The 21,586-nt window shown below is 42.2% G+C and overlaps 1 protein-coding gene and 1 pseudogene across 1 annotated transcript; both read right to left on the reverse strand.

Annotated features, from left to right (window-relative positions):
• Positions 1 to 5,798: 5,798 nt before the first annotated feature.
• LOC147622896 (serine/threonine-protein kinase PEPKR2-like) lies at positions 5,799 to 9,337 on the reverse strand. Its single transcript, XM_086822513.1, has 2 exons — positions 9,164 to 9,337; positions 5,799 to 9,045 (listed from the first exon to the last, which is right to left on the reverse strand). Exons 1-2 carry the CDS (start codon positions 9,314 to 9,316, stop codon positions 8,173 to 8,175), a joined length of 1,026 nt encoding a protein of 341 aa, XP_086678639.1. The 5' UTR covers positions 9,317 to 9,337; the 3' UTR covers positions 5,799 to 8,172.
• LOC147622897 (uncharacterized) lies at positions 5,799 to 21,227 on the reverse strand (annotated as a pseudogene).
• Positions 21,228 to 21,586: the final 359 nt, after the last annotated feature.

Here is a 21,586-nt window from a genome sequence, read left to right on the forward strand (position 1 = left end):
AACCAAGTTATGATTAAAGATAATATTGAGTTTTGGATGCTACAAATTTTATAATGAATTCCGGCAGGTTTTTAGTAGAGCAAAAATTCCAAGTGTTAAAATTAAGTGAAAATTCAAGATTGAGTTTTCAATTAGTTAGTATACTCAAAGCAAGGCTGTAAGTGTGTGTGAAAATTCAAGATTGAGTTTTCAATTAGTTAGTGTTGGATAAATGTAATCCCAACTCCTTAGTCCAATTTAATATGTGGTTGATAGGCTAGTGGTCTCAGTGGTTGGTGTGTAAAGCCTACAAATGGTTGGTGCATGTTGTTCATGCAACTCATGCAACTAAAAATAGAGTAGAGGAGTCTCTAAATAAGGTACACGTTGTGATCAAGGTATTATGTAAGTTTGGTTCATGTCTAATCACAATTAGTGTCTTCTTGTGTTAATCTCATATCAATTGTCTGCATATACCAATTTTTGTCCCTCATATTCATGATGTCCTTGTACAATCTTTGATCCACCTTGAGTATGTTTTGATCAATCTTCATAGCTTAGTTATCATATCCAAAATTTTGTATCAGAGCTTGACTCAATTAGGTTTAGTTGATTAGCAAAAATCTTAATCAATCTCTTAATCACCATAGCCAGTTTTTCTCAGTTTGAACCACATGCTGTAGTTTGATTTCATGTGTGCAACTAAGTTGATTATACCCCAAGATTTTGATATAGGCTCTTAGCTTTGCTCCCACGCTTGCTACAATTCGAAGATCAATGCCCAATTTCAACGCAGCAGCGCGAATTTATCATCGCCACCATCAGCGCAGCCTGTTTTCTGCAGTTTTGAACCATTCGCCTTCATCGCTTTGAATTGCGCCGATTCCTCTGAGGTGTTGCAAGTCCATCAAGTGAAGATTGAGCACACAAAATTTGGAGGCATATGGTCCAATATAGCAGCTGCACGCATCGTTTTTCCAGTCGCCTCTTTTCTGCAATTTTTGCTCCTCCAACATGGTGATACCTATTTTGATTTATATTGATGATATTTTTGTTATTTGGGCTTAAATCATCTATGTGAGCAAGTTCTCAACATTAATCATCATATTTCATCATCATGAGTTCTAAATTTCCCGACAAATTCAACGAAACTGGGTTCCATACCTGGCAAATCAAAGTGAAGGGCTACCTCATGAAGAAAAATTTGTGGAATATGGTCAAGCCACTTTCTGATGATGAAGCAAGTATTTCTACTACAGTTACAAGAGCTACAACGGTTGCACTTCAAGCAAAAGATGAACAAGCACTTGGTATTATCATTACTGCTTTAGAAGATGATTTTATTCATTATATTAATGATGTTGAGTCAGCTTGGGAATTATTAGAACGTACTTTTGGTGCAAAGGCAAAGTATTCCAAGATCAGTTTGAAGATGCAACTCTTTGATCTAACCATGGAGAATAATGAAAATTTAGTAGCTTTGATTAACAGGTTGAGGAGCTTAATGACACAATTGGTTTATGTTAAATCTCCTGTTCCTAAAGAAGATGCTATTGCTATCCTGCTTAAAAGCTTACCTTCAAGCTTTAGACAAATTGTGACGGTACTTAAAGAGAAGGAGCCAGTCCCTTCTTTGGAAAGTATCATAAATTCTTTGCAGGAAGAAGACAAGAAGATTACAAAGGATGTGATAGATCCTTATGCATATACTATTACTACGACATCGGCAAAGAAGAAGTGTACTATTTATGGTCGTACAAATCATCTTACTAAGGATTGTTTCTCCAAACATCCTTGTGAGTATTGTGGAAAGACGAATCATCCATCCTCAAAGTGCTACCAAAAAGATCAAAAGCAAGCAAAGGCACATGTGGTTAAAGAAGTCAACCAACAGGAAGAAACAAATCTTTGTTCTAGTCTTAGTATATAAAAGATGTAGATGATGAGTATGCTTTTTAGATTATGTCATGTATGTGGTTGCGTCAAGACTTATGTTGTTCCAACTTGACGAGTTGTAGAGGAGAGTACACTACCCTATGTTGTTGTTAAGGGGGGACTCTTACTCATTGTGTCAAGGAGGTTTGTTAGACTTGATTCATGTTTTGTAAGAAGTTGGTCTTAAGGGGGGATTGTTGGATAAATGTAATCCCAACTCCTTAGTCCAATTTAATATGTGGTTGATAAGCTAGTGGTCAGTGGTTGGTGTGTAAAGCCTACAAATGGTTGGTGCATGTTGTTCATGCAACTAAAAATAGAGTAGAGGAGTCTCTAAATAAGGTACAAGTCGTGATCAAGGTATTATGTAAGTTTGGTTCATGTCTAATCACAATTAGTGTCTTCTTGTGTTAATCTCATATCAATTTTCTACATATACCAATTTTTGTCCCTCATATTCATGATGTCTTGTACAATCTTTGATCCACCTTGAGTATGTTTTGATCAATCTTCATAGCCTAGTTATCATATCCAACAGTTAGTATACTCAAAGGAAGGCTTTAAGTGTGTAGATGGACATGCAAATCGAAATTTGATATAAAAAAATAAAACGTGACCTATTTTTGGAGTCGACTTTCACATACATTTGATTTTGGTAATTCCACCTACGTTGGGTTGTAGACTGCACACGTTTTAGTAATTTTAAGTACCCACGCAACTAGTTTCTGATAACTGTGCTTGAAGTTATACCTATTGTAGTGCAGCCTTGACTGCAGATCTAAGAGGCTTGCCAAATCTACAAACACCTTTTCCACAACTTCTAGAGAGTAGACATGAATTCCCAATCAATTAAGACATCAACAAATATATCGGGGAAGTACACAAATACTCTTTTATTATTTTATTCTAATTTTTTTAAGATTAAATAAATAAATCGATAAGCGTGTATATGAGAGAATCTAAGCCAATTTATGACACACTTAACGGCGGTGAGTAATTCTTGAATTTATTAATTATACATGATCGCTTTAGTCTAAAGACTCATAGAATAAACACTTTTGGAGTTAAAGAACTAAAAGATAGAATGTTTGACTAGTTTATGACTAAATTTTAGGTATAACCTTCATTATGGACTATTTTGCGAAGAGTTTATCTTTCCATGTGGTGATATGAATGAAATGTTGAGGTAAACACAAAAGTTGTAGAGGACAAGAAACTCTACAAGAGTGAATGAGACTATAGAAGGCCAAATCCCTTTTATTTTTGAGTTATTCAAGAAGTGCAACGGTGGGGCACTTGGCTATTTTTGACAGCTTTATGCCGAAAACACAACTTTGGCCATTTTGAATGTTCTCAAAAAGACCTTAGAACTCATTTTTAGAGAACCATCACCGAGATATGTTTTATACATCATTACAAGTCCTAAAACTTTGTAGTTTTGACTTTTCTTTAATTCCAAATAGATTAGAAGATATTACTCTCCTAAAGAGACCAATTGTTAGGCTTTGCCTTAGAAATTGTTATCAAGATTGACTATCTTATCGATATAGACTGGATGGACTAATGCATAAGCATAGTTAAGACTTAGCTATTAGTGAGGACTAGAGATGATCTTGCTGGTTAGAACGAAGATTTCCATGTGACTTAAAAGACTAAGAGAAGTTAAGGAATTAAAAGTTTGTTTTATACGTGAAGTTGATTTTGATTGATTTGAATATGCTTTTCTTGAAAGATTATGGACTAGAGATGAGTGTAAGATGATAAGTATGACTTATGATTGCTTTGTTTTGAAATGAATAATTGATATGCATGTGTATGAATGATTGATATGCATGTGTATGATGAGACTCGACATGAGATTTGAGATTCAGGCCAGTCGTCCCTTAGACAGGGAACGTCGCATAGAGAATGAAATTTCATTTTTAAAGGTGTCCTTATAAGCTTAATAGGGGTGTTATCATATTATGAGCATCATATATAGGGGATTTTCATGAGGTTCATGCATGCAGGTGATGTCCCCCTTTATTGTGAGTGAATCCATTAGGAGGAGCAGAACAAGGTGGGAGATGCTTCACTACCCAAACCTGCCATGAATGATGAGAAATCCTTTATGGTCAAAGGCCAAAAGAAACGTGAGTTGAACAAGGATGTGGGAGCCACGTCTCAGGCCAAAACCTATTTGCAAAAGTGCGTGGGAGTGCCGGAGGAGGTTAAGACAAGGCTGATTTGAACAAGAAAGTGGGAGATGATTCGCGGTTAGAGCACTTGCAAGTTGCTGCACAAGAAAAGTAAGAAGAAAGAAAAGAAAGTGCACACACCACAAGTTACACCTGCAAAAAAAGCCAAAGCCCAGTCTACAAGTGCTCACGGGTAAAATGAAGTCCGGCAAACCATGTGCTTCCAAAAAATTGTGACATTGTTATAGCTGGGATTTCTCGTGTCTGTTCTGAAGCATTTTTTGCAGTTGCCATTGTTAGTCAAATATTTCCACACTGACTTACATTTTTGCAATCAAACCTTGTATCCAGAATGTTTCAGCCTACTTCACCAAACTCAACGTGTAAATGAGTTGAAAAGGCTATGATTGCCACACAAAGGAAAACCAGTACTGCTAGGCTTGGCATTGCTTTGATGGTTATATATACTAAAGGCCGTGCTGTTGAGACGAGGCAAAGTGAGTGCTTAAGAATCTTAATATTTGTGATATATATATCCAATGACAGTGCTATCCACAAAACAGCTAGAAATGTTATGTGCTCTTGCCCAACGCTCATCTATTCACATGATAGCATAATGGTGGTGATCATGAGCTCATGTGGCCATGACATCATGATAGCATAATGGTGGTGATCATGAGCTCATGTGGCCATGACATCATGAGCTCATGTGGCCATGACATTGGCAATACCCCATAAGCCTCAAATCAGAAAGAGGGTTGGAGCTCATGCTTGAAGGGCAGCAGCGCCTTCAAAGGGGTTGCTCAAAATCTGCAAACCATCACTCAGAGCTATGAGGTCCATTTGGAGAGTACCTCCCCCACCCCCCACATCCTACGTCAGCTTGTCTGATGATAAATGATGATAAACATGTCTGATGATGTGATTGTGATTTGTGAGATAGTGTTAAGGGTATTACGTGCGTGAACATTTGAAATCAAAATTATCATCTCAAAAGCCGCCCCATATTTAGCACATTAACACCAATTCAAAACTAGCGTTCCTCAAGCTGAAAAGTCCGCTTTGTATGAAACTTTGCTTGATTGTATTCACATAGTTCCAGTAATGGCTACGGTGGATTGAGGTTCGGAATGTCCTTATAAAAATCTATCAGGGATTCCCAATGGGCCACTGCCAAGATCAAATTTACTCCAAGATCACTAGTTCAAAACCTTACAGATTATGCTACCACTTGTAATTGCAGACTGTAGTGTTTCAAGCTTTTTATTAGAATACAGAGCTGATTCAAGCGCTGGCCTTCTTCATCGAATACGATGAGGCAGGCAGCACATTCAAGTGCTATGTATAAGGGCACTAGCCCCTGCTCACTTTAAAAGATTTTTTTTTAAATTTTTTTAAACGACCTTAATTTTGAAGTCTCTTTTTCTACACTTGATATGTAAAGAAACTACACATTGGACAACAGTACACATACTGTTCAGAACTTAAGCGTCTTTCTCTCAATGTCTTGCTCAGAGGCATGCTATTATCTCAATGTTTATGGAAGCATGTAACAAGCTGAATGCCTTATAATTTCACACCGCGCTGCTTTAAGTATTGAATTGCATCACAGAGCTGATTCAAGTGCTACCCATCTTCCTTAAACTTAGTGAGGCAGGCAGCAGATATCAGAGTTCTAGATGATTTGATGTTAGCTGAAACAAGATCACATACAATGACCAGCAATCAGGACACGTCTCCTTAAGAATTAAAGAGCATGCCATGACTGTGAGTTCACGTGTTCATGGCATCAGGCAATAGAATACATGGCACATGACACGCCACATCAAGTTTCATCATCCCGGCTAGCACATCTATGTTCCAGCAAAAGCCGAGAACATAAGGCTGGACTATGTTCTGTTTGGCACATCGATGCCGTCGCAACCAGCCTCACAGCCATATTCAAGGTAGAAGTGCCCTCTCCCTCTATTTTGAGCTGATGCTACACACACCCTTTTTTTTTCCTTTCGAACTGGCCTTAGGCTCAAGATCCTCCCGTAGTTACTGATTTTCCACCACCCCCAGGCGCTTCGTTATCCACCCGTAGGCGATGCTGCCGAGGAAGCACCAATGGGGTTTTTGAACCTTGGGCCCCTTGGTCCTAGGCAAACACCTTCACCACTTGAGCTATCACCTCATCGGCGATGCTACACATACCTTGCTTGTCTGTACACTTTCCAAAAAAGTTTGCAGGACCATGTGGGACCCACCCAAAGGGGGGAGGGGTTGCTACGCAACAGGTGAGCCCCTCTGAAAAGGATCTTGAGCCTTCACGGAGCAGCATAAGAAGCCAGGAGCCTGATCTAGCACACAAAACCAGGAGTTGTAGTAATTCGGGCAGGATGAGCGATGGCATCCCGATGTTGTCGGTAGCATTTTCTGCCCATAGGGATGCCGACTCTCGACAAGATCTTGGTATCCTCATCATCCCCATGATCTGCATCATCAACAACTGGCCGTATTGGTAATCCAGGTTGAGAAGGTAGAGGAGCCGCAACACTGAGGGCATGAAGACGAGCGATGGCATGCGCCATGTCACCACAATGTTGCTGGTAGCATTTCCTGCTCCTGTGCACACCTGTTTTCTAGTAATCTTGGGAGCCCTGTCATGTGCTTCATCAACAGTTACCGACTGGGATACAACTCCATGCTTCAGGTTGGCATCGATCATGGGCTCCGTGTTGAGGACAAGCCATGGATGAGACAAAATCTCATCCAGGGTAAGCCTGGAGTCAAGGTCTTTGTAGAGGATGCCCCTGAGAAGGTCTTGTGCTGAAGGGGAGAGGCCAAAAGTGTCGAGTTCAAACTTGTTGCATAGGATGGCATGATGGATGGCAGAGTCGGGGGCATCATAGGGGAGGCCATCAATAAAAGGCAAAGCAGAGGTAAGAAGCCTGTGAAGGACGATGCCTAAACTCCCAGCATGGGGGCGATGGTCATAATTGCCCCAGATAACCTCAGGAGCCTGGTAGCGGGAGGTTCCGATTCGATCATGAAGGATCTCTCCGGGGGCAATAGTGGCAGCCAAGCCGAAGTCTGCTAGAAATACATCCTCATGATCGGTGCCTTCCACTCGATGCAAGAGGATGTTTCCCGGTTTCACACCCCTGTGGATGATGGCACGGGAGTGGCAAGTGGCAAGTGTGCAAGCAAGGCTAGCCACTATGGGAGATGCCTCGCGGTCATCAAGCTTGAATTGCGGGGGATGAGAATCAAGCTTACCAAGCAGGTCTCCTGCGTCGCAGAAGGGGGTGAGGAGATGGAAGCAACCGTCATCGCCCTCAATGGTGGAAACCAGGGGTAGGACGCCGGGTATGCCACTGAGGTGTTGGAGAAAGCAGGACACGTCTCCTTAAGAATTAAAGAACATGCCATGACTGTGAGTTCATGTGTTCATGGCATCTGGCAATAGAATACATGGCACACAAGAAGCCACGTCAAGTTTCATCATCCTGGCTAGCGCATCTATGTTCCAGCAAAAGCCGAGAACATAAGGCCAGACTATGTTCTGTTTGACACATCGATGCCGTTCTATGCAAGGTAGAAGTGCCCTCTCCCTGTATTCTGAGGTGATGCTACACATAATGAACATTTCTTATCTGTACACTTTCCAAAAAAGTGTGCAGGCCCGGGGGGGTGGGCCTTGAGGCTCATCTACTGACATGATAGCATAATGGTGGTGATCACGATCTCATGTGGCCATGACATTCCATTGGTAATACACCATAAGCCTCAAATCAGAAAGAGGGTGGGAGCTCATGCCCGGAGGGCAGCAGTGCCTTGAAAGGAGGGAAAACTTGCTCAAAATCTGCAAACCATCACTCAGAGCTATGAGGTCCATTTGGAGGGTACTTCCCCCACCCTCCACATCCTCTACATCAGCTTGTCTTTGGGGTTGCATTCTTACCACATACCATGACGTTGGTTGGGTTTGTGGGGGGGTGGGTGGGGTTAGGTTCGCTATGGAACAGGCAAGCCCCTCTGAAAAGTATCTTGAGCCTTCATGGAGCAGCATACCATGCTAGAAGCCAAGAGCTCTGATCTAGCACACAAAACCAGGAGCTGTAGTAACTCGGGCAGGTTGAGCTATGGCAGGCCAATGTTGTCGATAGCATTTTCTGTCCATAGGGATGCAGACTCTCAACGTGATCTTGGCATCCTCATCATCCCCATGATCTGCGTCATCAACGACTGGCTGTATTGGTAATCCAGGTCGAGAAGGCAGAGGAGCCACAACACTGAGGACATAAGGACGAGCGATGGCGTGTGCCATGTCACCACAATGTTGCTGGTAGCATTTCCTGCTCCTGTGCACACCTGTTTTTCTAGTAATCTTGGGAGCACTGTCATGTGCGTCATCAACAGTTACTGACTGTGATACAGCTCCATGCTTCAAGTTGACATCGATCATGGGCTCGGTATTGAGGAGAAGCCATGGATGAGACAAGAACTCATCCAGGGTAAGCCTGGAGTCGGGGTCTTTGCAGAGGATGCCCCTGAGAAGGTCTTGTGCTGAAGGGGAGAGGCCACAAGTGTCGAGTTCAAGCTTGTTGCATAGGATGGCATGATGGATGGCAGAGTCGGGGGCATCATGGGGGAGGCCATCAATAAAAGGCAAAGTAGAGGTAAGAAGCAGGTGAAGGACGCCACCCAAACTCCAAGCATCGGCGCGATGGTCGTAATTGCCCCGGATAACCTCAGGAGCCTGGTAACGGGAGGTTCCGACTCGGTCGTGAAGCATCTCTCCGGGGGCGATGGTGGCAGCCAAGCCGAAGTCTGCTAGAAATACATCCTCATGATCGGCGCCCTCCTCCACTCGATGGAAGAGGATGTTTCCCGGTTTCACGTCCCTGTGGATGATGCGACGGGAGTGGCAAGCGGCAAGTGTGCGAGAAAGGGGAGCCACTATGGGAGCGTTCAAAGGCTCTCTAATCGCTGGGATGATCGGCTGTACAGTGTTTCTGACAAGAGATCGGTGGTGGGAGAGGCAAGGGCCACATTACAAAGGAGGAGGGGAAGGGGGGGAAGGTGATGCATTGTGGGTTATCAAGCTTGAATTGCGGGGGATGAAAATCAAGCTTACCAAGCAGGTCACCTGCGTTGCAGAAGGGGGTGAGGAGATGGAAGCAACCGTCATCGCCCTCGACGGTGGAAACCAGTGGATGAGACTTGATGTTGCAGATCATCAGCGAAACCCGTAGCCTCTAATTTCCTACACAGAAGAACTAGCCCTTTGCCGAGCCTCGCGGAGCGTCTCAAGACCCAGTTGCCTCTTCAGCACGCAGCAACAAGCGCTAACCATATAAACTTCTTCTTCTCCTACCTGCAAGCTCTCTGATTTCTTCTCCTTCTTCTGTTGAACCAAACGCTGCTCGATGTTGCTGAATTTCTTCTTCTGATTTTGCTTTTTGACTCTGCTAGTAAAAAGCAGAGGTAGCCAACACGCTAAAAGCGTCAAAAGCAAAAGCAAAAGCAAAAGCAACCTTTGTGATTACTTTTTGTGTGAATATTTATAACTTCAAAAAAACAGAAATTACAGCATATAAGAGTTCTTTTTACAGAATAAAGGCCCTCTATCTACTCCAGATCATACTTGTTGCAATTTAGTAATTTGCATAGCAACTCCTATCTTTCATCCTCCCAAACAAATGAGGATTGGCTCCAGAATAAATGATACCCAAGTTGCATAGAAGCTATCATAGTACCCAAGTTGCATAGAAGCTATCATCTCATGAGGTCAGTAGTAGTGAATCCCTTCGGGGGGAAGTCTCTCTAACACATATTTACCCGTCCACACTTTTACCAATGGTTTAGTCCCTATTGGGTTCTCCACAAAAGCCACAAAAGTGTATATAGGATGCTTTCCCTTGAGGTACCATCTCTTGGTTTTAGGTCCAAATTTAGGAAGTTTAATCTTCATATTATCTACTAGAGCCACCTGCAATCATCCAAGTGTTAGGGGAGCCTAGTATGCACAAATATTATCAGCCCTGCACATTTGATGGGATTTGGTTAACATAATACACAGATCTACACACATTTATGCATTATCTCAATAGCATCCAAACTAGATTCCCCCCCTCTTTGAAATACTAAAATGTTCCTAGAAGTTCATATTTCCCACACGCATACATATCTAATGATGTTAAATAACCAATTAGTTGCTTCCTCTTCCTCAACCCCCCTTCCCAACACCCAGTCCCCCCAGAATCCCAGAATTCCCAATGACCTAGCCACCCATTTCCCTAGCCTAAACCAAAAACTTTTAATAGCAGGGCAAGCCCAGAAAATACGTTTCCCATCCTCCACATCAGATCTACACCTTGGGCAGCATCCTAAGGTAAAGTTTCTTTGGAGTAGTTTGGCGCCAATTGGAAGGGCCAGTAGGCAAACTCTCCATAAGAAAACATGAAACCTCATAGGTAGGTTAGATTCCCAAATAAGCTTCCATCTCTTCCTCCAAGTGCCAGCCTTCCAATTTTCCTTCCAAGCTTTGTTGCAGTAATCAATGTTTATATCTAATTTCCTTACCTATGTGTACAAGACTTTTGCTAAGCCCTTATTCAGTTTAACTCCATTAAACCACGTCCAATCTTCTGTAATCCAAACTCCTCAGCTATTTGACAAGTTCCTTCCATCCTGCAAGGGCCCAATCGCAATAGTCTGCCAGTCTTCTCACACCCCTATTATTCAACTTCTTTGCTAAGTTTACATTGAGCAAGGCCAAAGGAGGGTTGAAGTGAACCTTCGTGGGGCAATGTGCGAGCGAAAAGTTTGTCCCAAATTATCCTTAGAAATCCAAAATGGCTAGCTTATATTGAAATTATGATAAATCAAAGTGGACTAAACATATGAGAAAGTAGTTCTAAAATCATTAAGAAATTAAGGTTGTTGATCGTGTGAAAAGGATGTGAAAGATAATGTTAAAAGGGGAAATGTGCAAAATCGCACATTACTTTGATGAGGAAAAAACTTATACTTCAAAGCTTCATTAATTAGCCACGTGCTTTGGAAAATAGCACATGTTGTCCATGATCAAGTGCCTAGACAAGCCATCTGTAAGTGTTTGAGTATAGCCTAATGTGTATTCACACTTACTTGTTTAATAACATTGCTTAAATAACAACACCTTGGCGATTAACATGCGAACCAGAAGCTCATGCAAACCCCACTTTGGCAAATCGAAATCCTTACAATGACCTGCACAGATCTCGCTCTTTTATCACCTTTAAAAGCACATGAATCTAATGCAAGAATCTAGGAAGCTTATCTCGATTGTGAAAGATCCTTCTACTAGTTACTAAAAGCGTAGCCATGAAGGGCTAAATATAAACTCGCCTCATGTATAGGGCGGGAATCAAGAAAACAAAAGAGGGGAAAGAGAGACACTTCTCCTCCAGTTGGCCGCTCTCTGAGGAGAATGTTATGCTCCTGATAGATTCAATTGGGTACCCTCAATGGCTTCACTGCTACATCTAGCTTGCCATATGTGCCAGGTTGCAATGCTACTGTAAATCTCCCATCTCTGGCATGAGCCTGGTCGCCAGTGATCCGTAGGTGGGGCTATGACTGAAACTGCTAAAATGCGGTGGTTAGCGACCAGAAGGGCTAGCCCTCCCCCATTCTCCTTGTAAGCCCTTATCACCTTAGCCTCTGTGTCCCAAGAAACATTGTCCCATGTAATGATCCGGGTCGATTCCTTGTCTGTAGTGAAGATGTGGGAAATCTGCCAAACCTACTGAGCCATCAAGAAATCCCAAAGACAATGTCGGGGGTGGCCACACCTCCAACTGCCAACCAAGTGCCGACTGCCAAGCTCCTGTGTGCCAGTAACCAAAGAAAGAGGGTAATCTTTCTAGGCTAAAAACTGTCCCAAGCCTCTTCCAAAAATTGGAGAGGAAGCATTGTGAGAGGCCTTGTGACTAGGAGTGTGCCGCTCTGCTGCTAGGATGCCATCAATCTATGGCATCTGGATCATGCGGCCTAGCCACATTGTATATGCAAAGAAGGGGGCATGGGGTCATGCCAATTCCACTCGCCCGGGTCCCACTTGTTGTCGATCTATGGAGTCTGTAGGTCAAAGACTCTAACCACCGGTCGAAGTGGGGTCTTCCTAAGAATTTCTTTTTCTGCCCATCAAAATAGGCCTCCACTTGACCTATGCGGCTTCTTCATATTCTGTCAGATGTTCTGGAGGTGGGCTTTGTGTCTTTTCCACATTTGGATCTCCGATGCCCCACTTCCAGACATTGATGCTAGTTAGTCGTTGCATCCTTGGTGGTGGGAGAATCTTCCTTTCCTTCCGGAGTCCGAGAGAACGAGAGCATGGATGCTCCGGAGAAAGGGGTTTCCTAGTCAGTATGGATCTTATTCTATCTGCATTTTGCAACTAAGGTGGTAGCTCTTTGTTAGCCTTCAATAGCTCTAAGAACATTACATGAGAGGATTTAAAGAATGGATTATCCATGTTGGCCCACGGGGCTACTAAGCTATTTGGCTAGTCTGTCTTTCAGGCTCTCATTTTTGTTTTTTGGAGCTTGGTTGGTATCTTGCAACTTTCAGACCTCAACCAATAACTGCTCTTTCCTTGGCACACTGGCTAGAAGCATCTTTGTGTTCTCTGAGGCTTACTCCGCATTAGCCTTTACCTTCGCGAGTTCAGCTTGTAACCTGGTAACCTCTTCTTTTGCTTCACGTAGCTCTAGTTTCAACTGCAGTCTTGTTTTCTAGGTCTATTGTACCCTTTCCGCTACTAGTCGTGCCTCCTCTATCTGCGTCGGAGACTTGTCTTGTGCTCTTCCCAATCTCCGAGCCTTTCTCTTCTGAGTTGATCTTCATTTTCTAGATAGTGTCGCATCTCCAATTCTAGTGCATTCAACTCACTGATTGTGTCCATTTCAAGCTTTGTGCTCTTCTCAAGCTTTTGTTTTTATTGCGCTTTTTGGCCTTGTCTCTATCTTGACGCAAAAATTTTGCATATTCTTGGGAGGGTGTGGCATCTTGCAATTCCTGCTATAATGCCTTATTTCTTTCTGCTAGCTTCTTAGCCTCATTCTCTCAGTGTTTTGCCTTCAGGACTTTAGGGCTCGTACCCGGATCTGGTCCATATTTAGGGCTTGTACCAAGATCTGGTCTGTATTTTTTGCTTGTTTCTCCTTTCCGAAAGTACTTGGCTTGGGGGACCCATGGCCTGCTGTACTGTTGCTGTTGTTGTTGTTGTTGTTGTTGTTGTTGTTGTTGTTGTATGCCAGTCTCTAGAATGGCTGTCACACAGCCTGTCATCCCACTGGCCGCATATCACCCATGATCCCACCAACCATGCCAGTGGTGTAAGTGTGGGGCCTCCCCAGGCGGGTCATCAGTGTGTCCACCGCCTCACTAGATGAGCTCGCTATCTCAACACTCCCCCTTGAGCTCAACTCCATCTCATGTACACACCAAGCGAAGCCTTGAATCTACGGAGCTTCTCTGTACCCAATGCTTTGGTGATGAAGATGTCAGCGACCTGATCCTGTGTGCTAACATAAATAAGGTCAACGTCTCCTGCCCCAAAACCTTCTCTCTGACAAAATGGTAGTGGACCTCTATATGCTTCGTGTGCGAGCATGAAAAACTGGGTTCTCGGCCAACTGTATACTGCTAATGTTGTCATAGAAAATGACAACTTGTCTATCCACACTGATAGACCCAAATATGCAAGTAACTTTCTCAACCAAGCTACCTCACATGCTGCCATAGCAGCACCTTTATACTCAGCCTCTGTACTCGATAGAGCAACCGTAGGCTGCTTCTTGTTGCTCCAAGTCACAGCAGCACTCCCCAAAGAAAACATGAAGCCACTAGTAGATCTTCTATCTGAGATACTACCAGCCCAATCAGCATCTGTGTACCCATGTACACATATCTCTGTCCCAGTTTCATAAAATAGTCCATAATGCAAAGTAGACCTCACATACCTCAGTATGCGTCTCAATGCATCCAGATGCGGCTTCCCCAGGAACCTGCATAAATTGACTCACCAACCCAACAACATAGCTCAAATCTGGCCTGGTGATCATCATGTAGATCAAGCTTCCGACTATGTGCCTATACATAGTTGGATCCTCCAAAATCTTTCCTGAATCTGCACTCAACTTGCCATTCTGATCAGCCATACTGTCTCTGTAGTAATCCTATACCATGTGGTGACCTAATCACCTCAATGCCCAAGAAATATCTGAGCTCCCCCAGATCCTTCATCTCAAACTTCTGTCTAAGCAGGATCTTTACATCAAAGATCCGCATCATGGTCCCCCGCAATGATCAGGTCATCTACATAGATGACAACAAGCACAACCCCTCTATCACTGTGTCTCACATACAGCGAGAAATCTGCATTGGCTACATGAAAGCAAATAGTGACAAGATATTCAGAAATCTTGTCAGACCATGCTCTTGGTGCTTGTTTTAAGCCATACAAGGCTTTCTTCAACCTGCAAACATGCTTGGGGTGACTCACATCCTCATAACCAAGAGGCTACAACATATACACCTCTTCCTGCAAATCCCCATGCAAGAATGCATTCTTTGCTTTGACGCAGCCACTGCTATCACAACTCTCACTGTTGCCATCTTGGCAACTGGGCTGAAAGTTTCCTCATAATCAATGGACTTCACATCATTGGCTATCAACTACTAGTTGAGAGCTAACTGTAGCATGAAAGCTCTGCAACCTTCAAACTCATACATCCTCAGTCTCTTTGCAGTAGTAACCATCCATTCTTTTAAGCTTAGTCTTCTTGTCCTTGGCAACGGCTACTCTGGTGGTTACAGTCTGGCGCCTTCACACGTATGGTAGTGAGGTGGTGCTCGAGGTGGTGTTCACGAAGTGGGTTGATTGTGTCTTCTTCTGTATCGCCCACTGAGCTGCTAGTAGGCACAAAAACCATGTAGAAGAAAGCCTCTGAAGAGATTGAATAGGCCCAAAATCTGGAATAAGAGGAAGAAATTCAAGAGATCCGTGATTGGGTGCAAAAGAAAAATGAGAACCAGAAGGAAAACACTGCAAAAGTAAGCGCGGAGACAAACTACAAGAGGTAAATCTGGGAGATGAAAAAGAAGAAAAGCCTGTGAAGATTATCTTGGAACTTGAAGAATAATTCAACCAAGAGTTGGTATCCTCATATTGAAAGAATACCAAGATATCTTTGCTTGGTCATATGAGAACATGGAGGGAATTGACCTTAATCTAGAACAATATCAATTCAAGAGAAGGAGCCATACCAGTCAGACAACAGAGGTACATAATGAACCCGAACTATGCCAGAAAAGTCAAAGAAGAAATTGAGAGACTACTAAGTGTAGGTTTCATTTTTTCAGTAGAGAAAGCTGCCTTAATATTCCCAATTATAGTAGTGCCTAAAAAGAACATGAACATCAAAATCTATGTGGACTACCGCAAGATAAATGCCGCAACTACCTTGGATCCCTTTCCACTCCCATTTATGGACTCCTTGCTGGATAAGGTAGCTGGAAAGGAAATGTACTCATTTTGGGATGGATTTAGTGGGTACAACCAGGTAAAAATGACGCCAGAAGATAGGGAGAAAACTGCCTTCATCACTAAATGGAGTGTCTTCGTTGGGCGACGACCGACTGTCATCATGATGTTTGGCTTGAAAAATGTGCATGTTACTTTTTCAGAGAATGGTGCAAGAGATTTTCTATGATTACATGATAGACTTCATGAAAGCTTTTGTAGATGACTTCAGTGTGTCCGGTGTGATAAGAGAATGGTGCAAGAGATTTTCAGAGAATGGTGCAAGAGATTTTCTATGATTACATGACAGACTTCATGAAAGCTTTTGTAGATGACTTCAGTGTGTCCGGTGTGATAAGGCAAAGCTTTTGTAGATGACTTCAGTGTGTCTGGTGTGATAAGGCAAAGCACATCTATCATTTGAGGCTGTGTCTGCAGAGATGCAGAGATACAAGGCTTAAGATAAATCCGGCCAAGTGTGCATTTGCAGTGAAATTAGGAACATTGTTAGGACACGTTTGCCACATAGATCCAGCTAAAGCAAAGACCATATCCAGAATGTCTACTCCTTTAGAACACTAAGCAACTAGAAAGGTTCCTTGGTAAGGTGAAGTGGCATGCTAGATTTTTAAAATATTTAGCACATGTGGCTTACCCATTGTATGCACTTACCAAGAAAGATGCAAAGTATTAATGGATTCCGGAGTGTCAAAAGGAATTCCAATGGCTAAAGAGCATGGTGTCAACCGCACTAGTAATGACCAACCCAGACTCGAATCTAATATTCCATGTATATGTAGATTCTTCAAACAAATAAGTGGGGCAGTGCACTGATGCAGGAGAAGCAATAGGGGTATATGCAACTGACTGAGGATATACGAGTTTGAAGGTTGCTGAGGTTGCATGCTACAATTAGCTCTCAACTAGTAGTTGACAACTAGTGATGTGAAGCCTAACATAGTCATAGTTCTTAGGAGATCGTAATCTTGTGTCAAGTAGTTGTGAACTTGTATTGGTTATGGAAGTAACACATTAAACAAAGAGTAATGTTTCCATTCACTTTATCTCTATGTATTCTCTGCAATGTGTTGTGGATAGGAATATTGTGTCTCTCTTTTAATTAACATGATGTGCATATGAGAGAGAGTGAGAGAGTTACATTGTGGAGTGAGACCAGAGTGAGAATATGTGAAGTTCTAAAGCTGAGCAATGTTTTGAGTGTCCCCATGATCACTCTGGAGTTGGTGTTTAAATCCAGAAGCTCTCACGGGTGACTACACATGGCATTTCTTGACTAGTCTGTTACCCCAGACCGCTATTTTGCCATTTCGATTAGAGGGAAATCAGCAAGAGACAAAAATGCAAAAACAATAGTGGATCTTGTGTAATGGGAGCTGGAGCTCTAAGAGGATGGAAGAAACAATGGTATCTTGCCAGAAGTGGCTCCAAAAATGTTATGGGATACACCTCCCAAGAGGGAACTCCACACATTCACAAACTGGAGAAGTAATAGAAAACAACTATCGTTAGGTTTTAAGCTCACAACCCTTGAGGCTCCCCAAGCTTGCTTTTGGAAGCTTCACTCCTCCAATCTCCACCTCCTTGTTGTCACCCATGAAGTCGCTCGCACCACAATGCAAGGCAATCTACCTCACTCTCCCACACACATGCATAGAAAAGAAACACGCACTAGAGTACACACACACTCTCTCTCTCTTTCTCTTTCTCACAAGGCAAAGCAAGACCTCTCATAGCACAAAGGGGGATTGTGTTTTTTCATTATGAGAAATTTCCTTCTATATAATTGGCCCTTATTCACACTTGGGCACCCAAAACTTACTAAGGCCTTGGGTGGCCATTATCTCATAATGTGTAACTTTTATAGTGCCTTTACATAACACTTATTAATGTCCTCAAATGGAGGAGCATCTTTGTTAATCCAAAGTGGGATTAACACAAGCTCTTCAAATATCAACAATAAATCACTTTTTCCCTACTATCAACTACTTATTTGTTGTACACTAATTCTTTTTATTTGCGACTTCCCTTAGTGCTAGGCTTCATTATGGGCTGAGTCTTCCTTGCATCTTTGGACGTTTGACGAGAACTCAGTACGAAGGGCTTTGTGTGAATATATGATCTTGTGTGTGTGTGTGTGTGTGTGTGTGTGTGTGTGTGTGTGTTCGCGCGTGTGTGAGAGCATATCTTGATACATAGTTCTACATCCACTATTGGGCACTGGGGATGTCATAGTATCTAGTCCATACTATGCATAATGGAGTTGATAGTTATATAGTCTTGTGGGTTGACTACCAAATGAGTATATAACATGCACGTTCCCAAAAGGTGAATTTGGGCATGTTCCTTGATTCATCTAGGTATATATCACTTCTAAACCTTCCTGTTGTGGACAGTAGCTGATCTACTGTTCATTTCAGACTGATTATGTTGATTCGGAGTCAGCACTGCTAATAACAGGTGACCAAAACCTGTTATGTCTGCCTACTCTTCTAAACCATCCCTACACTCTATCCAAACAAAGATATGACAAATTTTCCCTTCAGAGGACACTTGTGCTGACACTGAGCTGACTGAAAACATCAAATCAGCACATCAAGCTAATCTGACTTACTGACATAAAAAAGTTGAAAGTCAGCCAACGGTCAGCACAAGAACCTATCTACTTGTGGATCTCTCTAAATCCATGCATACTCCTACCTACTCACCTAATCCTATCGGCTATTTGTCATGCAATAGTTTATTACATTGAGTTACAACATGCATAGATGTTCATGCATTTAAGACCTATATTCTAAAGTGCCTAACCATATTCAAACATTTATTTGTCCTCCTGGGATTGGGGTGAGCATATTCCCTGAGCATCTTCTCCCCAAAAAATTCCCATCATCTTTTTCCAAACCCCCCCATGCTTGAAGCATTCATGCTCAATCAGATGCCTTGAACTCCTCTGTAAAAAATATGTGAAGATCCCAACAAACTTGTTCATCTTTATCTTCTGTTGTAGCAATTGCTTTAGCAAAAGCAAATCTTCCTACTCTGTCTCTGGATCCTTTTGAATTTCATAACTTTGCACCAGTAAGGCTTCAATCTATAGCCATTAAATCTTTTGACATGAATATGCACTACTTTAAAAGGGCCTTTCCATTTAATTTGAAATTTGGTCTGAAAAGTGTTGTCCAACTTACTATTGTATCTCAGAACCAGGGTCCCCTCATTAATGCCTTTATCTTTTACTTTCTCATTGAAAAGCTTAGCTCTTCTATTGCTCAGTTACTTTCTCATTGAAGAGCTCAGCTCTTCTGTTGCTCAGCTCTTCTATTGCTCAGTTGGATGTAATGGTCCAAAGCTTCTTCCTTGGCTAGCTGCAGGTCTTGAAGGTCTAGCAACCTCTATTCATACTCATCTATGTTCCTCTCTTGATGTTTAAGCAGAAACAAAAGACTAGGGATTTCCACTTCAATAGGAATTAAAGCCTCTTTTCCAAAAACCAAGTGATGTGGAGAAAACTCTGTAGTTGTCCTCATGGTTGTCTTGTAAGCCCATAAAGCTGAAGACACATGTAATTCCCTTTGCTTGGGATACTCTTCAAGGCACTTTGTCAGCATGGTACATAACTCTCCATTGAACCTTTCAACTAATCCATTACACTACGGATAGTAGGGGGTTGAAAACCTGTGTGTAATATGTAGCTTTTGCATCAGCTCTTGAACAATATGACCCCTAAAACCAAGTCCTTGATCTGTCAATAACTCCAAAGGCATACAAAACCTTGCACAAATACCCTCAAAGACAAACCTATCCACTTCTTCTGCAGTAATGTTCTTGACACCTCTGGCCTCAGCCCACCATCTAGTCAAGTAATCTACTCCTATCAGAATATAGCTCTTCCCCCTTGCTGTGGTGGTGGGTAAAGGACCAATAGCATCTAGGCCTCACTTCTCAAAATCTCCATATGAAATGTGGTTTTCCTTAACTCATGATGCAACACTCTTCTTCCTTGTTTCTGACATGGCTCACAGCTTCTACACCAATGGTAAACATCCCTCCTCATACTGGGCCACACATATCCTGCTGTCAAAACTTTCCTCAGAGTCAAATTCAAAGAAAAGTGTCCTCCACAGACCCCCTCATGACAAGAAGCCATTATAGAAAATATCTCTTCTCTGGTTGGAATCAAGATTAGATCATTTCCCTTCATGTAAAACTGATCATTTATAATAGTATACTGCAAAGTCTTTCTAATGAAACCATACCTCTATTTTTTAGCCGAACTTGAAGGTACCAAACTTGTATGCAAAAACTCTTCAATCTCTTGGAGACTTTCCCTTCCAATATAGGTGGGGTGGTGGGCTACAACCATGACATGTATGCAGCCAACTAACCCCCCCTCTTGCCAATGCATGAGTTGCTTGATGAAAACCCCTCTTAACATGTTAGATCTACACCTCTTAGAATCTCTATAGCATTTTCCTGATCTGAAAATACCACTCCTTCAATTTGGAATTCTTAGCCTTCCAGCCGGTCTGAAGTTGCCTAATCACTAAAACAAGCTGTCACCTTTGATGATCAGTCTACTAATCCCTTTCTTCAGACACTATTGCAGCCCATATTCCAATGTGGCATGTTCTTCTTCATCCCCTCTTGGCAAACTATTGTACCTTCTAGATTTAGCAAAACAATTCCTCCACTGGCTACTCCTGATCTTCTCTTAAAGGCACCATCAAAAAACAAGGTAAAGGCATTGGGAAATTCTTCTTTAGGTTCTCTCCACCTAGGTACTTTCTTTTGCTTCACAGTGTCTTCTCTCAACACCAAAGGATTATGTATGTATGTTAAAATATATGCCAATGTGGCTCTTGTGCTATCCTCTACTGTACAAGTGAATTGGAATTCTTGCAGCTCTAATAACCATTTATACAATTTCTTCGATGGAACATCAGATTGAATCAAATGAGGTAATAAAGAATAATGAGTCAATATAGTAGAAGGATTTGGAAGAAAATATGACCTGAATTTTCTCAAGAAAAACACAACAGCTACCATCACTAATTCTACTTCAGAGTAAGTCCTTTCTCCATCTGTTTTGGTCTTGCTGACAAAATATATTGGCCTCATATAAGAATGCTCTTTGCCTTGCTATAACAGTACTGCACCGATGGCATCTTCTCCTACGCTAGGATTTACAAAGAACTCTTTACTCCAATCTGGGGATGCATGACAACTGGAAATGTACTCAAAATCTCCTTAACTTGTAGAAAAACTTCTTCTTCTTTGTATTTCCACACAAATGGATCCCTTTGGGATGCTTGTTGCAGTGGGTACAAGGCCTAATATAGTAAATGAATGAATCTTGTAAGATACCTGACCTTACATGTCATCAGCCGCTTCACATTTTGGGGAGCTTCCAATAGGAGAGAAGCCTCCACTTTAGCTAGGTCTGCTTCAATGCCATGTTTTGACACTACATTGCCTACTAGCAGAGTGACTTGGCCTTGAGCCAGATGGCACTTTTCAGGGTTCAGCTGACCACCCAAATCATCCAATCTCTTCAAAGCCATCCTCAGCTTCTCACAGTGGAACAATCTACCACTGTTGATACAAAAATCATCGATGAACAATCTAATAAAAGATCCCAAGTAGGGCTCCAATTCTAGATTCATGAATCTTTGGAAGGTATCATGGGTATTAGTGAGCCCAAAGGGCATCACCCTATATGCAAAGCATCCCCATGGTGTAATAAAAGTTGTTTTCTTCTTATCCTCTCAGCTCTGGGGCTATTGAAATTTGGAAATAACCAGAATACCCATCACTGACACTGTACCTCTCATGCCCAGCCACACTATCTAAGATTTCATCTTGAAATGGCAATGGATGGTGGTCCCTCTTGGTCACAACATTTAAAGGCTTAAAGTCCACA

Source organism: Cibotium barometz, chromosome 28 (genome assembly GCF_041138505.1).
Source record: "Cibotium barometz isolate CiBa-2024 chromosome 28, ASM4113850v1, whole genome shotgun sequence".
Taxonomy (NCBI): domain Eukaryota; kingdom Viridiplantae; phylum Streptophyta; class Polypodiopsida; order Cyatheales; family Cibotiaceae; genus Cibotium; species Cibotium barometz.